This window comes from Taudactylus pleione, unplaced genomic scaffold (genome assembly GCF_031769625.1).
Source record: "Taudactylus pleione unplaced genomic scaffold, aTauple2 ptg000044l, whole genome shotgun sequence".
Lineage (NCBI taxonomy): Eukaryota > Metazoa > Chordata > Amphibia > Anura > Myobatrachidae > Taudactylus > Taudactylus pleione.
The window spans coordinates 5424915-5439393 of record NW_028284446.1 but is presented as its reverse complement, the minus strand read 5'-3'; the positions used below and the strand labels follow the sequence as shown (position 1 = coordinate 5439393).

At 43.5% G+C, this 14479-nt stretch overlaps 1 protein-coding gene across 4 annotated transcripts in view; it reads right to left on the bottom strand.

The window, feature by feature from the left end:
- The window catches only part of ARID3A (AT-rich interaction domain 3A), a 58469-nt gene extending 49340 nt beyond the window's left edge, over nt 1–9129 (bottom strand). For 2 of the 4 annotated variants that reach the window (XM_088460346.1, XM_088460349.1), the window contains exons 1-3: nt 8985–9050; nt 3639–4240; nt 2337–2583 (exon numbers count right to left, since the gene is read on the bottom strand). In XM_088460346.1, the coding sequence (XP_088316472.1) occupies nt 2337–2583; nt 3639–3994 (603 nt within the window). In that variant the 5' untranslated portion in view covers nt 3995–4240; nt 8985–9050. The other 2 variants (XM_088460348.1, XM_088460347.1) reach the window with 2 other exon arrangements.
- Between the last annotated feature and the right edge of the window lie 5350 nt (nt 9130–14479).

Sequence of the window (14479 nt, the reverse complement as noted above, 5' to 3'; positions counted from 1 at the left end):
CACTGCTGGCTTCTCAGTTCTGCTGGCTGTGCCTGAAGATGCAGCATTGTAGCCAAAGAGCAAACATCGCCGGGCCATTGGACAACTGAGTAACCTCACGTTGCTCAGGATGTTCTGCAAAACTACACTGTGCAACTGAATCCAAGGACGCCGCCACTAGCTTCAGCACCCTCATTTTATGGAACACTCACTGTCGCCACCCGCAAATGGCAGCAGCAGGTCAATCATTTCTGCAGCTTACAGGGCACTGCGACCGACGTCACAGCTGTATGAAGGCACGTGCACACTGGCAGATATATTGGCCAATCAATTGATCAGCCAATATATTTGTGCCCATAAGTCAGTGTGTACTAACGATATGTCTGTGAACGCTGTCGTTGACAGACATATTGCGTCGGCTCTGCTGCACAGCTGATTGCAGATAGTAACTATCCATCATGCTGTGTGTATGGGCGATCAGCTGCCAGCCCGTACACTTACAGTGGAGGCCGCGGGGAGGGGGTCGCACCGTGACAGATGATGGTTGTTCAGTGTGTATGAACAACCATCTGCAGATATAATTGCAGATCAGTCGATCTGCAGATATAGGTTAGGTGTGCACCCAGCTTTAGTCTCCAACCATCCGCAATCTGTGAAAATACCAAAACAGATCCATCTCTGAATCTGGCCCTAAATTCCTGACATCGATGCAGTGTGCCGTTCCAGAACAGTAGATCGCATCCTGCCAGTATAGCAAGTTTCCTCTATGGGGGTGTGAGGAAAACGTGAGACATTGGCACTACCATAAATTGGCTGATGTGTCCTCAGTCGGATCCCAAATACTGAACGATTGGAACTGTGCAATATGGCATTTCATGTGGGAGACCAAACTCACACAGTCCCAGGGAAACAGGTCCAACAACATGATCTGTTTGTGCGGCCAAGTAACCCTACAAAATCAATCATAGAAGAAATGCTAAAGAAAGAGAACACTTGATGCCACAGAGAGCAAAGTTGTGCATTAATACACATAGCAACCAAACTAATAAATCCTAGAAACTGGTTGCAGCAGGTTTACAACTATCACTGGTAAACAAGCTCTCCAGGATACAAAGTAGAAAATGCATAGTGATCACTAGGCTACAGTACAACAGGTTATTAACAAAAGGTGTCTAATTATGCATCTTATTCATTTGTATGAAAAAAAACAAAAAAAACAAAAACACACTTTTGGCAGCATACTCTATGCAACGTCACAGTGCAAATCTAAACGGATATTAATACTTGTACAAATATAGGCATTGTTTCCTGTTGAGCAGAAGTCACAAGCTACTTGTAGTTTTAGTCAGTGAAAAATTGGACCTTATTCCAAGGCAAAATTAGGCTATAAAAGTGTAATTAAAGAACCCTTTTTGTAAAGAAATAAAGTTTTCAAAAAAAAAAAAATATTATATATTATGACCTGCATCAGTAGTGTATCTAGGGTTCCGGGAGACCTTAGTAAAGTGGAAGAATTGACTTCATAAAACTTCTACTCAGCTGTGAAGTGTTCTGGACCACAATATCAGGGAGGCTCTGTTCTAGAGCCAAGAGCAAGGTTGGGATACTTGGCAAAGAACCTTCCGTGACACCAGGGGCTAAAATTTGTGGGAGACTCAGCCCACATTTAGTGCCTGGTTTAGAGGTAGATGTAAGTGGTGTTGGTGCTGCATCTTCAGTAGCAGCAGATCTGAGAAGTTTTCTTGATGCAGCAGGAGGCATATTTGATAAAAAGATGCCACTGTCTGCTTCTGAGAACCGCTGTATGCATCCAAAGATGCAGCATTGGATCACCATCTGCAACATCGGGCGGGCTATTGGGCACCTGACAAAGCCTAAGATAGCTCAGAATGCCCGTCCCAACTAAGCTGCTGAGGCTTAGGTTTGTGCATCAGATGATGCAGCCACTAGCCTCGGCTAGCTTCAAAAAAAGGCATGCCCCGTTTTCTTTAAAGCTCCCCCCTCAATGCCTCCAGACTGCCAATCAAGCAACGTCTGCTATTGTACTGCATCTGACAAAGCAGGACCAGATTTGCACATGCGTTGTGCGGCTCCTACGCTAATCTTAAACCATTCATCAATTGCGACTGAATCCCCACATCGTCCGGGCCTCAATCAGGCACTTAGTTACAGAAATTACCTGCATTTAAACAAACTGCAGAGCCCATTTAGTATAAATTCTGTTTACATTTAGCACACAACACAGATTTAGAACACATTAACATAATATTCCCACAATTTGATCTTAGGTTGGCTCATGACCACATTTGACAACACAAAGTGCACATTTCACATAACACGGTAATACAATTACACACCTGCTTAAACTGCTCCTCATATGTCCAGTCCCCATGGTCCTGAATTTGAGGATGTGCATTTTGGGGCAGTCCTGGACGCTCTGCTCCCCCCAAGGGGCGCTGGGACGGTAAGGCCTGTTGGGCAGGATGCTTTAAGGGCAAGGCTGATCCTTTACCATGTCTGCTGGCCTCTCCCACATCAAGTCCCTCTTCCATATCTTCATAACCATCTTCCTCCTCAAAATCATCCTCATCCCATTTCCCCTTTCTAAAAGAAAAGGATGATCGCAGTTCAGAAAATATCAGGAGGGCAGTATCTCTGAGCCTTCCAGCGCTGCTTAGATATGTCACATACACACACAAAAAAATAAAAACTCAGGAGTATAGAAACAGAGATGTTTACATATATTTACTGCAACAAAGTTTCAGCTAAAACATCCATTACACTACAACCATAATGAGAAAAAAAAACACACCATATATTTAACTCTGCAGTGCGATGAGCCATATCTCAAAAAAAATGAGGTAGTGGGACAACACACTGGAAAGGGGTTAATACACACTTGCTGTTGCAGGTCTGATACCAGCGTGCCTTTCTCAATTGACATTTTGCAATCTTTAATTTGGCACAGAAAAGCAGCTACTTCAAAATGTTCATGTCTGTCTGAGGTTTCTAACCACTCTGACTGGCTGCCAACATTTGCAGGCCTGCTGTCAGCTTCTGGCATGCACCATGTCACTAGGTCATACAAGGGGCACCAATCATTACCTCTCCCAAATACAGCATATCAGAGACCACTAAATGGTGTTAATGTAATGAACCTACTTAATTGTTTAAAGGATCTATCCAGTGTGTAGATCACTAATTTAGTTTACTTAAAAAAAAAAAAAAAAAAAAAAAAAAAGAAAACCCACACACATGCACTTATATTAGTATGATTCCTATGGGTCATGGTGAACCTGTCAGGCCTTGTGGTTGATACATAGCAGCCCAGCAAAAAAAAAAAGACCAAAAAAACTTACCCATGGCATCTCCTGCCACTCTATAAAAATAATTTATAAGAGTGTGAAGCTGCCACCTACAGAACTAGATAGTTTGATTTTTGTTGGGTAATTAGGGGCGACTACATTGTAACCACTGCATCTGTCAGAATGTACAGGTTCATCATGACAGAGGATCCAGATGCTGCAGGAAACAGGAGCATGGGGGATATAGAGAAAGTTTATTTTTTTATCTAGCTGCCCCTCTTCTAAACGCAAAATGGCCAATTTGGGTTAAGATACCATATAAATGACTAAAACAGTGTCTAAACAAGCACTCACAGATCCTCTTCCTCCGATCCCATGTCTTGGTAACGTCCACTTTCCCCATCTCTCTCTCTTTCATCCTCAGATGGCATGCTCTCTCCATCATTTTCCTCCTCTTCGTCCTCAGAAGCAGCTGGGCTTGGTTGTTGGCTGAGGCCTGCAGCAGCAGCCCTCATGGCTGCCAATGCTGCTGCCTGTGTTCGCTGTATTTTCAAAGTCTCTGGTTCTGCATCTTCAGTACCATTAGCAGGATAACCCACATCGGGAGGAGCACCCACCGAATCCTGCGGTACCTGCCTTAATTCCAGTTCCTGCTGCAATCGTGCCCGCTGCTGGCGCTGAAGCGTCTCCATCACCGCCTGCAGCTTCATAGCGCGATGAAGCGGGCGAGAGGGGCCACCTGCTGCCTCCTCCACCTTCTGAGCGAATTCAAACTTGCTGATAAAGACTTGTGGAGCACAGCAGTCCAGCAATCGGACAGCAGGGAGGGCTCAGCTTGGGTACATTGGGATACTCTGCATGGCAAAGTCTCTTTTTTGTTTCTAGGAAGTGCCAGAGTGAAGACTGTTCTGTTCCAAATTAGGCTTGTGGTAAGCGATGCCAATGCAGCCAGAACTCTGCAATAGTGAAAAAGTAAAAAAGAATTAGGTGACCATTACATACAAGCAGTTTAACAAGAAGCAAAACCACACCAACAATGCACAAGGAATTCTAACTGAAGTAACAGGATTATGTTCTTGTCTGCAAGACCACAGTGACATATCAGGGACTTCAATCCCTTAATATTTCGCTTCCACAGCAACAAGTAAGACTTGGAGCCATTAAAAGTTAAATAAAATCCCCAAACCGCTCAATAAATAAAGAATACCTGTCAGGGACAGTGAATGCCGTTGTTTTATCATTCCACAAAATGGCAGAACAGCACAGCTTGCTCACAAAAATATTTAGGTTGTTCACTGTACACTGCCAATTTTCCATCAAAGCCCTGGACTTTAAAAGCAAGCTGAAAGCACAGTTTTAATTAAACTATTCACACATTGCAAAAAAAATATTGCGTTATTATAGAATGGTTTTTGCATTTTGCATTAATAGCAAATGCAGCTAAACCGATATATGATGGTATCTTAGAAAAATAGCAAGTAAAATGCAGAAAATGTCACTATAATTATTACTTATGTAGTGCCACCATATTGTGCAGCACTGAACAGAGAATATGTAACCAGTATACCAGCATTTATTGGACAGAATTCAATTGTTTCGCCCCCTCCTACACGCCCCACAGGAGCTATTCAATTGATGCTCCTGTCGGGCACGATCAGCTGCCAGCGCATCATTTCAGCTTGCACCCCCTGAGGGGTGAGAGCTGACATGGGCGAAAAGTGACTTGTTTGGGCGCCCAAACTGCACTTTTTCGCAATCCCGCACAGCACTTTGGTCAGGGGTAGCTAAACCCGACCTCAAAGGACACGATCAGCGCGATAACAGGCATCAATTGAATAGCACCCCAAGGCCTCCTGTCACTTTAGATGGGAGATCGGGCGCACTAAAACAATTGAATACTGCCCTTTGTTATTGAAACAACATGATGAGTACATGAACTGGGAAACTTTTACCAATTCACATAGAACCAAAGTTGAATAATTATAGAGCTGTGTAACACCAACATCTTCCACAACATGGCACAGTATAATGTCGCATCTACATGGTGAAAATGATTGGTGGTGCAATTTGATTACACAACAAATATTAGTAAATTGCACTTATGTGATGGTTGCTCAGTTATCACAATGAACTACAACATAGCAATTCAGGCATATGGGGATATGTACTTCCAATTCTAAGCTGAGCTATGATCCCAAAAACTGGCATAGGACATTGTTACACCTACACCTGTGTATCTCTTCTACGCATAAACAAAGCAGCCCAACATTTGTTAAGCGAAAACAATAATCGGCTTCTTCTTAATACTGGTTTATAAAGTGCCTAATTTCTGCACCTTGTATTTTCTTTTAAAGAAAAAATTATAAACCTGAAAAATTATATTTGGGCCGTCAAAGTTTTGCACCAGGTGCATTCAAAGAGGGAAAAAACCTCAGTGGTGTAAACAAAAAAATAATGATTAAACTTTATCCACTAATGTCTACAAAGCTCAAAAATAGGATTGGTTTCTTATGTGCTCTTTCATACTATTGCATTGAAGCATTTTATGACACAGCATGTCCTGTTTCTCAGGCACTAAAACAACCAATACTATGCACTGAATTGGTAACATGACTAAAGTGTGTGTACATTTCCATGCATGTACCCATTTTCTCAGTAGGTGTGTGGCCAGCCCTGATACATATATAGAATATCTCTATCAAAGATGATAAAAAATACCCACATAACTTCTCTATGTGGCGCACACACAGAAAAAATGTAAACAACTTATACACAGTACAGTCACTGACATAACCTTGTGATATTTGGAAGTTGTTGCTGTATATACACAAGGGGTACGTTCTATAAAACTGGAGAGTATTATAGGGGAGGGCAGCACAGTTCACTCCCCTCCCCCATCCTGTTGGGAGTGGACTCAACGCATTTCCTACAAAAGAGCAGTAAAACTGACATAACTACACAGTGCAACATAACAATTCTGTTTCAACCCGTTCTCAGCCAAAGAACTTGCTGGAATTGTACATTATTAGTTATTGCTACAACATTTCTGTGGTTGAAAAAAAATGGTTAAGTATTAGTCACTGTCAAGCAAAAGATCTATCAACAGCCCCCAACCACCTTTAGACACTCTGTCCCTTTCCAAAAATAAAAAAAGACAAAAATGGAGCAGTAATTAACACATTATACATCATAACCAACAGACTCCTAGAAACAATAGCAATCACACACACCCAACCCCCTGAACCCTTAGTTGCTCCACTGACCAGCAGAGTAGATCCATGCATTCAGTATACAAGTTGAAGAGATCACACACTGGGTGTTCAGAGATTAAACAAATACACCAACTGGATACTGGGTGGGAGGCCTGAGAGAGAGGGGAGGGGGTGGTGGGGTGAATTAATGGAGGGAGGGGCTGTACAGCCCCCACCCCCATGGACATTAGCTCTTAATTATCTAAGCAGATAGACTGGATTAACTGACTGTATGCCACAGTAGTCAGCATGATTGTGTGTAGTGTCACAGGGCTGTAGAGAGTTAACCTTTTCCAAAACACACAGAAAATGTAACCACTGCTTCCCAGAAACACACATATACAAAAATATGCTATACTTTTTTTTTTTATATTTGTCTTTGCTGACTAATGCACAGAAGTAAGACAGACTCTCGGCTACATGAAAGACATTGGTGTCAATGACAGTAATGTTGAAACTGTAGTTACAATTTTGGACAGAACTTAATTGTTTAGGAGTCTGAAAGCAAGATAATTTGTTATAAGAAGAGTTAGTTGGGTCTCCATGAACATTTGTATCTCCAACAACACTTGCAAACAGCCAGCATGGTGTATACTGCCCAGGGTCAATCCGACTATTCATCTGCACAGCACTGTCCATTGTAGCATACAGATCATCATGACTGCTCATTCAATGGGTTAATACAGCAGCTGGAATCCCCCCTTCTCACAGCTACTGGATGCTTCCAGGAAGGAGGAGGGGAGACACTCCCCAAAGTGTGCCTGTACACAGGGTCAGTGCTCCATTCTGGCACAAAGGGAGGTTTGTTTTGGACACGAGGCATAATCAATGGAAGACATTCTAGTCTTACTAGGAAAGTAGCACTTGGAGTGTACTTGTAGTCAGTACTCATTAATACTGTATTCTTGCTGCAGTAGTGTCAGGAAAATAAGACCTAAGAATACTTGCTATCTATTGGGGTACACAGATGGCAGATCTAGATTTTAGTTTGAATTTACAAAATAAAAAAACAGGGCTTAGACACCAATACGTTTAAGTATCTAAAGCTACACCTTGTTTAGTCAATGATTATTAGGTCTTAAATTTAAAAATACTAATATGAATTCTAAAAATGCTAATTAAAATGTATACTTCCACTATAACATTAGTACAAGAACAACTGAGTATGCTGCAATGTAACTTGTCTCATGGAAAGTAAAATCCACATTTTAGTAGTTTCAGTAATTCCTGGGCTATTGATCGAATATGATGAGAGAATAATGTAGGCAAAGCACCATTAAAAAACATCAAGTATTGCTTTAGTAGCTACCCCTCTACTTGCACACAACATAACTATAATAATAATAAAATGCCTTGTTACTTTGCACATGTAACTTTGACATAAGAGGCTTCAGTATTGTGTAAGGAGCCTGCAAGTATAACTTTAAGACTGTTTGCTATTTTCTTATTTACTACTGAGGATGTTTTCTCCATGTTTGTGAGGAGCACGGTATCATTTTTTCCTGGAGGTAAAGCCAACATAATCAGATATGATAGCATAACATTTTTATTAACATACAGAAATATTTACAGCTCAACAATATACTGTAATGTGGCAACAGCAACCACCAGCAGTGGACTAATGAACCTAGTGGCAGTCAGGCTGTAGGTACTAAGCATACATTACACTATTAGCTATCATCAGGCCTAGTAGAACTATATACTCAAACTAGCAGATAATAGGCCTCACTTACAGAGGCTACTAGAATACATTAAACACACTGGAACACGGTCAACAGCTAGAACACACAAACACTCCAAACAGCTGCCCATTACATTGGTCTTCAGTGCCCTTCCCCCCCCCACTTAATACTTTAGTAACACAATTACTAGACTATAGATAGTAACAGCAATAATGCAGTAATACTATGCGTGTCATGTGTCCCACTAGACAAAGTTATAGGCTTCCACTATGAGGTCAGTATTAAACACATCTTTATGTTACACAGTCATATGAGCTAGTACATGGCAGTACAAGCAGTGGTAACTAATCACCTGCTAAAGCCGCCACCTCTACATAGTTATCATCCACTGTCTCATTTCTATGAGATATATAGATTATACATATATATATTATTTATATTCTTCCCCACCCTGTTCCCCCAGTGTCCCTGCTCTCCAGGATTCCGCACATGCCACCCATCGCCCCGTGCCTTCCTGCCCCGTAACCGCCACACGGTACCCAACCACCAGCTAGCTCCTCTGCAGATAGCAGCACCCCTGGCCCGCAACCCCCACCACGTCACCCTTCCCAGCACCCCTCCCCCACGCCAGCTGATAGCTCCAGCTAGGCTATTCTATTAGCCTCGCAGCATGATATCACCAGCCAGGCACTGGCTCCCGGGAGCATAGAGCGTCGCCCCCCATGCCAGGCGGGGACCCCGTGAATCCCGGTCCCCCCCACGCTTACCCCCACTGTCTCCGCTGCTTTTTTTCTCGGAGGAGAAACTTGGGATGTGAGCGAGGGGCGGGGCCAGCACGCGAAGGGGTACCTGATTGGCCGCAATCCAGGGAGAGTCGGCAAACGTCCAACCTCGTTATACGAGAGAGAGCGGCTGCACAGGAGGACTAAACAGGGAGCGTCTGTAAGCGCATAAAGAAAGGGACAGTCTGCAACTAAACACCCGACTAGTTAGCGGAGCCGTTAGTAAATGGATAACTAATTATTAGATAAGGGTAAGTTTGCAAACTACCCGCCGCGCTGGTCACAGTGATACTCTGCTGTAATCATTACACGGCGTGCAGGCAGCAAATTACTGATGCATACAGGAGACTCCAAATTTGACAGAGTTGGTAATGTGTAGGTGCAAATCATTGCTGCTGGACAGGTCTGTCCCTCTTAATAATGATGACGGTGATGTTGTCAACACCGACTATTAAAACGTTCACGTAACCACATAGGCTATCTTTCCCAAAAAGCGCTCAGAAGTTGTCATTTTTTAAATTAGGTCAATCTAATCTATGTATAATTTATCCAACACAATTTTTTTTTTGTAAACACATAACATTAATATTTTTTTTAACATATATTGGTCATCGATATATATCAGACTAGCGATCGAAACATCACAACTTTGAATTTCCCCTGCTCCTGCTCCTCCGAGTAGCCGCCCAGTATACACTGGGGCAGTGGTTCTCAAACTGGGTGCCATGGCACTTGCAGGGGTGCCACAGGTTGGTGGTCCAGTACCAGATAAAATAATTTTTAGTCAGTGTGATAGGCAAAACCAGTGCTAATAGCTGCCAATCCAAAAAATGTGGTAAGGTAAGCACAATTTGCTTAATTTAATTTTGGCTGAATTTCTCAATAAGAGACTTTTGGTCTAGGGGTGCAATTGTTTGCCATTGCGAATGCGTGTAGGCCACACTGCACACGTGCAGCTATTGTTTACCGATTACGCCCACACAGGATCCGCAAAGTGAGTGACAGGTGGTCAGTGTTTGGGGAGGTAACGGGGGTTGGCTAGGGAAACACAGGCGTGTCTGACCGTTTAAATGCTGTTTCATGGGCGTGCATAAATTATCCAATGCGATCTCCTGTGCAACATAAGAGCTCTTTGCGTGTCAGGAGAGCTACAGTGTTTGCGGCTGGTCAGACCTGCCGCTTATGCTTCATGGCTGCCCAATCGGCATCAATGTTACCGATCTTCCGCTGTTGTACGTTGGGAAGGATATGAGAGAGCTGCAGTGAGCGTCTCTATGCTCGACTGTGCTTTGGTAGGCATTAGCATATTTAGCGACTGTGATCCGTGAGAGAATTCAGTTGCGATTGCATTAGTGTACATCTCTGAGTCAGGCCCCATGTCAGGTAACGCACAGCCTGGTGTGGTCAGAAACGATGCGACCACGCCAGGCAAGTGGTTAAAATGGTAATTAAATGTGTATCACTTCATAAAACTAAGAGAATAATACATAAGGATGTATTTATTAATTAATACAAAGGGATTGCATTTTTTTAAAAAGAGGGATGCTCAGCTCACCAGTAACACCAACCGGTAGCAGTAAGATTAGTTAGTTGTTTATCAGCACATGCATGTGTCGGCTTCTACATGGGCACTGGAACACTTAGGTGTCCATTCACATAGCGATATTTGCAAGCGATTGCTCGAAAACAACATCGTTATCGTGCAATCGCTTACAAATAGTGCACATTTATGTCGGAAACGTCCAGTGATGTGCGTGCCCGCTGGTAGTTTCCAACATCTATCATCGTGCAAACAAGCTGGTCAACCTGGCGATAACGTCAGGTTGAGCATGTTTGCAGATGATTGATGAGCCTGCACTGAACGACTGCTCGTTCAGTGCAGGCTCATCACAGACTGACAAACGACTGCAGTCGTTTTCAGCTCGTCTAGTGGATTCATTAGGGCTTAGTGGGTCATTCAGACCCGCTCGCAAGCGGCAGTACGCTCGCAAGCGGGTCGATGTTCCCCACTGCGCATGCGCACGATGGAGGGAGCTCCGTTGTGCGCATGCGCGAGACCGGGGAGCGACAGACTTTCCATCGCTCCGGGTCTCGCACCAAAGGGGGCGTGCTGTCGATGTTGATTGACAGCACGCCCCCTTTGGTGGGCGTGCCTGCCAGACGGAGGCGTTCCCATGGGAACGCCTACCGTCTGAAGCCGGCCCCACTGACATCACTAGTGATGTCAGTGGGAGTGATTTTGGCTCTGATAGAGCCAAAATCACTCCAGGGCTTGCGGCAGCGAGACCCTACCGCAGGGTCTCCGTCGCAAGCCCGATGGTCTTGACCATCGCGACCATCATCATGGACGCTCGCATAAGCTGTGAGTGGTAACCCCCAGTGGGTGGTAACCCACAGCTATGCAAGCGTCCATGAGGACGCTCCTAAAACAGGTAGGAGGGCCCTGATTCAGAGCGAGCGCTCTGGTCAGAGCGTTCAGCTCTGATTCAGGCCCTTAATCCAATTAGGTGCAAGTTTTTTTCATGAATCTCGCAGACGTACGAAAGCGCGCACCCGAGAATTCTCCAATCCAATTCAAAATGCCTATTTGCGGTACTCGTAGCGGGGGGTTGCGATTTGTCAGCCAAATGCGATGTGAGAGAAGTGCATGAAAAAGTGGGGTTTCCATCCTGGACCCCAGAAAACTGACAATTGATACCCCTTTCACATCGGAATGCTGGGTCGCACCCTGGATTTGTATACAGGACAATCCCAGGTGCGATCAGGCTGTCGCCTCTTTCAGACTGGCAGCCCAACCCAGCAATAATACCGGGTCGATGTCACCGCCAAGACGTGCTGAGCTGGCGCTTGGAGATGAGATCATCTCCAAGCGTCAGCTCTTCCTATGCTGTGAACAGGACCTGGGTCGCATCGCCCTAGGTTACCCGTTCACACTGCATCGCGAACTGGGTTTAACCCGTGTTGAATCCTGCTCATGACCAGGGTTGAAATGCCGGCTTGACCCGGCTTATTTCAACCTGGCCCATTCACTTTGCACAATAAATCAAGTTGCTGCGTGTTCATGTGCAGTAACCAGGGTTATTGTAACAAGTGTGAAAGGGGTATTAGTTTGCAGAATCATACAAAAGGCTGTTAGTGTGCATAAGAAAAGTACTGTATTAAATGGTGTTAAATGGCAGATTTGTGCCTTTAAAAAAAAAAAAGTTAAAATAAATGAGAAAAAATTCTTTTTTTGTTACTTTTATACGAATAAGATGAAAAATGCAAAAAAAAGTAGGAAAAAAGATGGTTTTGAGGTGACAAAAAATGTAATAAAAATAGCAAAGGCAATTATTTAAAAAAATATATATGATTACATTTGAAATGCAACAAAATAGTTGATTTTTGTAAACCCCCAGTCCAAGGAGTTCTGCACAGTATCCCAACATTTTAATCTTAAAATAAATATTTTCGCTACCATCCCTCAGGGAGGTGCGACCGGAAATATACGAGTTTACTCTGACTGGTTTAATGTGAGTTGCTAAAGAGCATATCACAACTCGCACCTAATTAGATTGACCCCTTGCAATTCCAGATTTAAAAACAACAACAAAAATACATTTTATTTAAAAGAATAGTAATAAAAAAAAGATTAATAAAAGAAAATAATAAAAAAATAATAATTAAACAATAATAATAATAATAATAATAATAATAAAAAAAAAGAAAAGAAATCAAAGCTGTAAAACTGCTTTCTTTTAATAATAAAAATGGGCATCTCCTGCATATACACACTGGTACTGGAAGCATAGACTTGGACGTCTGGTGCCAGATTAAAAAAAAAAGTTAACAATTTGTAATTCAGAGGTCAGCACTGCCAACAGACAGTATGGTGATATGTATCAAATGTTGATAAAGTACCAACCAATCACCCTCTTACTGTAATTTTAAAGGTGGTTGTCCTGATTCAGAAATGGGTGCTAATGCCGCCACTGCTGCAAATTTGTATGCATTGGCTGTGTGAAAATATGCAAATGTCACAGCCTCTAGGATTTGTATTGAGACACCCACAGGCGGCTTTGCAAATCCAAGCGATTTTGTAAAAAGGCGCAGCATTGGTCTTGCAGAATGGCATTGTAGTGTTCACTCTAGGTCCGGCGGCAGACAGGGCGCCGGACCTAGAGCTAGGGCACTTCTGCGCGCGCCGACGGCGCGAGCGCGTCCAAAAAGGGGATGTGACAAATGAAAAGGCGTGTCTTTATGACGTGCCACTTTTCGTCACTCTTGGAGGCGTGCCCGGGACATGCCGGGCAGCCACCAAGCACCATTCACCGGCGGTGACCGCTGCTCTGCCGTTTTTCGCGGCCCGCAGGTGGAGGACAGAAGCTGCAGGCTGTTTCAGTGGGGCGCCGCGCTAGATGGCAGGGTGCTTTCTGCCCTTCAGAAATAGGGCAGGGTGCGGCGCCCCGCTGAAACAGCTTAGCGGGAACTCTAGCATTGGGAAATGTGATGCCGGAGTGATTTTTACGGCGTATTGTATTGCAGTCGCAAACTGAAAAATGCCCCAATAACTTTTGGCGACATGGCTGCATTTGAGTCAACACCCCCACAGTCCCTGCCTGTCAATCACTTTGCAAATAAATCCTCACTGTGAACTATAACAGTAATGAAACTTGACGCATGCGCAGTGCGATTCAGATACAGCCGATTGATTCTCTCCAAGATTTGATAAATTTCCCCCTTAGTCATCATCAGGAGGGAGGACTTTGGGGGGGACAGACCAGAAGCCCTAAGTTAAAATTTTTTGCTACCTTTGATAAATAGACCCCATGTGTAGAAAGCAGTGGGTTCTAAACCCTGGCGGTTTGGTGGCGGTTTGACGGCGGGTTCTAAACCAAGAGGGTTTGGCGGTGGTTTCTATATAACAGCCCTGTTCTATTATATTCTAAAAAAATGTTGACGGCGATTTTGCAGCAGTTTTGGCCTTAGTAAATATGCGGATAGCAAAACCGCCGCCAAACCATCCTTAAACCGCCGGGGTTTAGAACCCGCTGTTAGTAAATTTTGCCCTTAGGCTTTCTGTGCTTTGCACTTTTAGACAGTAGAACAGATTTTTCAACGTTTGTTTCTTTAAGTATGCACTCTTGAAACTGCAATAATTTAACATGTACAGTCTCTGTGATTAGCTTTGTAGTATTAAACTCTATTGCCACTACCAAGAAGTCATACTCTTGTGTAAGATTTTGCATCCATCACCATTGCAATATTCTACTATGAAGCCCACTGAAATCGATTGCTGAGAGATGGATAACATTTTACCTATATACATACATTTGAAAATGCATTTCAGGGTGATTGTTTAAGCAACACCTATGAGCGCGGCAGTAAAGTGGACGTGTACTGCTACATCTGAGAGGCGTGTCAATAAATTCACTTACGTTCAAATAAAAATTAGTAAGCAGTAAGATCTGCATGTTGATGAAAACACACTGATACTTTTC